Genomic DNA, 4,563 nt, shown 5'->3' on the forward strand with positions numbered 1-4,563 from the left:
CAATTAGCTGGAGTGTGCCGTAGTCACACTAATGGGCATGAAGTCGACAGTTTGATGGCATAAATTAAAGGAATGAGAGGAAGAGAAAAATTTTCTTTCTATGTTATTGGGTTGAAATTTGAATTTTGTGAGTCAATATGATTTTTAAACTTTTTTCTTTTATAGAGTGGAACTTAACTGAACTTATCGCCAAAACTAAACATATCCCCAAAACTAAACATATCTCAAAAACTAAACCTATTCTCAAAACTGAACATATATCCAAAATTGAACCAATCCCAAAAGTTAAAATAACCTCAAAACTAAATGTATCCTGAAAACTGAACATATCCTGAAAAATATCCCACAAATCGCATTCCCAACCCAACTTCACCTAAGAGAAAATTTAATGGCACATATCAGCAAGGTAAAAGAAGATGCAAAAGAAAAAAAAGAAAATTAATAATGGTAAGAAGAACAAAAAGCGGAGCAGTCAGTCAGCCGGTCCATGGAATGGTGGAGATTAAAACAAGAAGGTGTAATAAGTCATACTTTATGATTGCTCACCGTCTTGAGGGGTGGTGTAGAATGAACATTAGGATATACTCATTATTGCGAGTGATATTGATATCTTTATGGATGCTGTGGTTGAGGATTTATTTTGTATAATAGGGGATGCTGCGATAACTTTACTGGGGATTCAGTTTAATTTTGATTTATAATTATCCATTGAATAAAGATATAGCACTTTTTGGTGTTTGCATTATCCCTAACTGCTGTAATTATCTTCGTAAATGTGCTTTATACTCATTTTTTGATTAAATTTTTGTCTATAATGGGAATTTTTATTAATTTTTTAATGAATTTTTTAAGGTGCTAGAAAAACTTGATCAAAATTGTAATTAATTGTATCACATTCTGTTAATGAAGAACTTTAGAACTTTTAATGTTAAATTCGAGACACAGTTGTGATCCAGTTACGTATATCAGGCATTTCAATTCGAGTAGCTACACTTGGCTTAGTTCCGTCACCACAAACCTGTAAAATTGGGACAGTTAATGTCTTTTGGTCAAACATCCTCCTACAAATCAATACTCACCGTAGTTCCAAAACTGACAATTCCAATCTGCACATGTTGAGTTCCAATTTTCTTAACAATCGGTGAGCCACTGTCACCTGAACACGAGTCTTTACCGACTAAATTTTGGACACAGAAAAACATTTCACCAATTCCATTCCAGATAGCACTGCAGCCTTGTCGATCGACAATCGGTAGAGTAATTTGGAAAAGATTTTGTGGGAATGAACCAACTGCATTTCTCTGGAATTATTTCATGGAGCTCAAATTATTGCTTGGCAATATGATAGACTCTACTTACACCCCATCCTGTTGTTGTAACCTGATCTGGTGGACAAGTCAAACAACAATCCGTTTGACAAATTCCTGATAATGGAATAGCTTGAATGTTTACACCACGCATCAATGAACTTTCAGTTGTGTGAATTATTGCTATATCAAACTCTTTTAATGAATGCTTATACTGGGGATGAAGAGTATATGATTCTGTGTAGAAAATAATTCCACCAGATGCATGATAGGTTGAACCACCACGTAGATTGATATATGATGGTGCTACTCTGAAGTAAAGGCAATGAGCTGGAAAATAATTTAATGTTATAAACTAATTTAGTTCTGTAAGTCATACAATTTAGGATCTTTGGGCCAGTAAGACGCAAAACAGTCCCGATGGATTTTGATTCATTTTCCCAGCGGAAAATGCAGTTCTTTACATCCTGCCGCTCGGGAATAGTAAATTAATCCCCTTTTAAATGCATATAACCCTTGAAGAGTATCAAAGTCCAAGCGAACTCACCAGCACTAAGAGCCCATCTCTCAGCAATAATTGATGCACCACAGATAAATCCAGTTGACGATAAATCGTATAAAGCGAGCATGTGTGGGAAGCTTGATATATCAACTGATAAAAAAATATATTTTTGAATTTTTATAAAAATAAGTTTTTTGTTTTTTGTCTCTAACCTGGCGTTCCTCCCACAATTCTACCTCTAAATCTTGTCCTTAGATTCTGTTGTACACGGTCACTGACATCTGGTGCTGTTCTAGGTATCCCTTAAGATAATCCAATCATTATTGCAAAAATTAACAACTTCATCGTAATTTTCAATTATTTCCTTGCGATAGAATTTTTATTTATGACTGTCTCGCATCAAACAAAAGACTGACTAGCAAATGCTTTATCAGTCACATTGATAAAGAAAAGAAAAAAAGATTTAATTTTATCATTCGGAAGCGATAACTATCTAGAAATATTTTTTTTGTTGTTATCGTGATTCAATTGACTTTAAAGTTGTCATAAGTTTATTGTACTAATAAAAAGGAAATATAGGGCGGATTTTGTAATGAATGTTGCGGAAATGATAAGATGCCTTTGAACTTAGGCTATGCAGTTCATGTACCTCCAAAATATCGTTATATGGTTCAGGTGTCCTCACACTTGAGTTTTTGGGTTTCAAATGGCTTCACACTAGAGTTTTGAAATTCAGGTGACTTCACACTTGATGGAACTGAGGTTTAAGACTCCTCACGCTAGATGCTTATTTTATCAAAAATCTCCGAAAAAATTAAAATCAAATTTAAATCACCTTTTCATCCATTCCCATCTCAAATTTATTCCATGAACAGCATAATCCTCACGACACATCTATTATTCATCTCCATCGGTCCATAATTTTCATTCTTTTCCTTCCTTACATTCCCATGAGATTTATATTTTTAATGTCATAATTTAAGGTAAACCAAAACTTTCTTTTTTTCCTAAGAAAATGACACAAAATACCTCCCTATATGCCATTAAACCGCAAAGAAAAAAAAGTAGAAAGTATCGTAAATGAGGGACGCATAATAAAGACACAAAAATGTACATAGCGATTAGTTACAAAAGTGACACTGAATGAAATACTTTTGGGGATGGGGAAATTAAATATTAATTTGTGGACGAAGACGCTTCTGTTGCGTCATGTGACATGAGTTTTGCGTTCTTGTTGTCTATATTAGAAATGAGTTTGTGGATATTTATGTATCGGCTTTATTAATTTATTGCTATTTTGTGACTTTAATGGGATATAGATGAGATATTTATTGAAAAAATCTTTAAGAAGAAACAATGATTTTTGGTGAATTTGAAGACTGTATTGAGGAAATTCCTATTACTAAATGCTTGATATTAGCCATGGATCACAATTCATCCATACGTCCAATGAAGTAAGTAAGTAAATGAAACAAACTAAACTTCCCCAACCCTTCTCTCTCACATACCAAAAAAACATAAATATTTCTCTAATCATCCCATATTCATGCAATCAATGTAGCTCATAAATAAATTCATTATAGCAATCCACACGAGGCATCAACAAGATTACAAAGAAGGATAATTTCTACGCATGTAACATATATTCTGTAATAAAATTTCCATCAACTTCCTTATTTATTTGTAATTCATAATTTAATTATTTGGTATGTAGTGCAATTTGAGGATTCAAATTGGGAATAAAATGTTTTGTGGGAAATTAATGAATTTTCGATATTTTTTGCTTGAGGAAATCCATTGATAATGATGATTTGGAGTGGTTTGCAATGAAAGAATTTGTGAACTCCTACAAGTCATTTAGTCATACTCTTGACTATAATTTAGAGTTGAAATAGTCAGATAATTTTATTTGGCATGGAATAACTTATGATTTTGGAGGATTGTGATCTTAGAATACAGTATTAAGGTACCAATAGAGTTTTTTTTTTTTTTTTTTTTTTTTTTTTTAAATCCTATGGGGATTTTTATTATTTATTCATCCTTCCTCTTAAATCGAGCGACAACGTTACAAACAAGAACTCTTAAAGCGCTACGATTTTAAACTTAACAATAATTCTTAAATCTATATTATGGACATATAAGCTCAAGTATACAGCACATAACCTAATTGCAGTGTTTGATGTGTAGTAGCTAATCTGGTAACTCCATAAGGTTCGGTTTTAATGTAAGCTCTCGTTCCAATTACTGCATCCAGGTCCGTTCCATAAAAGCTCTCTGCGATGAATTTACGGCTCTCGTTTCTATTATCATTCCAACTACATCAATCATGACCCGTTCCAACATTTTACGTTGCCTAATTCTTAGTTTCCGTCAATAAACTGCTACACTTAAGAAGCAGTATCTAAACTTCCGAAAAACCACTAGGTCGGTGATGAGATTCGAACCCTGGAGTTCAAAACTCAACACCAACTTTCGTGACCCGCACCTTGCTAAGTGAGCTATCAAGGCACTTTTGCTTCTTGTTCACTTAAGCCATAATCTTAAGATTTACCGAGCGACCATCTCTTGAATCAAAGTTTAATGTGAATTCCTAACAAAATTCTCACTTTAACATCGCTTACATCACTTTAAAGCATCTTTAAATCCAGTCTACATCAAAACCACAAAATCTTTCATCTCCATCCAAAAATAACCACAAAATTCTCAAACTTCATGACAAGAATATAACAGCAATGACGTTTCATCTAAAAAATC

General features: G+C 33.2%; 1 protein-coding gene across 1 annotated transcript; it reads right to left on the reverse strand.

Annotated features, from left to right (window-relative positions):
• Nucleotides 1-797: 797 nt before the first annotated feature.
• On the reverse strand, nt 798-2,230 carry LOC139085657 (trypsin Blo t 3-like). The gene is made up of 5 exons (XM_070633770.1): nt 2,022-2,230; nt 1,855-1,959; nt 1,360-1,637; nt 1,080-1,301; nt 798-1,018 (listed from the first exon to the last, which is right to left on the reverse strand). Exons 2-5 carry the CDS (start codon nt 1,934-1,936, stop codon nt 929-931), a joined length of 672 nt encoding a protein of 223 aa, XP_070489871.1. The 5' UTR covers nt 1,937-1,959; nt 2,022-2,230; the 3' UTR covers nt 798-928.
• Nucleotides 2,231-4,563: the final 2,333 nt, after the last annotated feature.

Source organism: Chironomus tepperi, unplaced genomic scaffold (genome assembly GCF_022539635.2).
Source record: "Chironomus tepperi strain 1889 unplaced genomic scaffold, CSIRO-AGI_Ctep_v1 contig_79, whole genome shotgun sequence".
NCBI lineage: Eukaryota > Metazoa > Arthropoda > Insecta > Diptera > Chironomidae > Chironomus > Chironomus tepperi.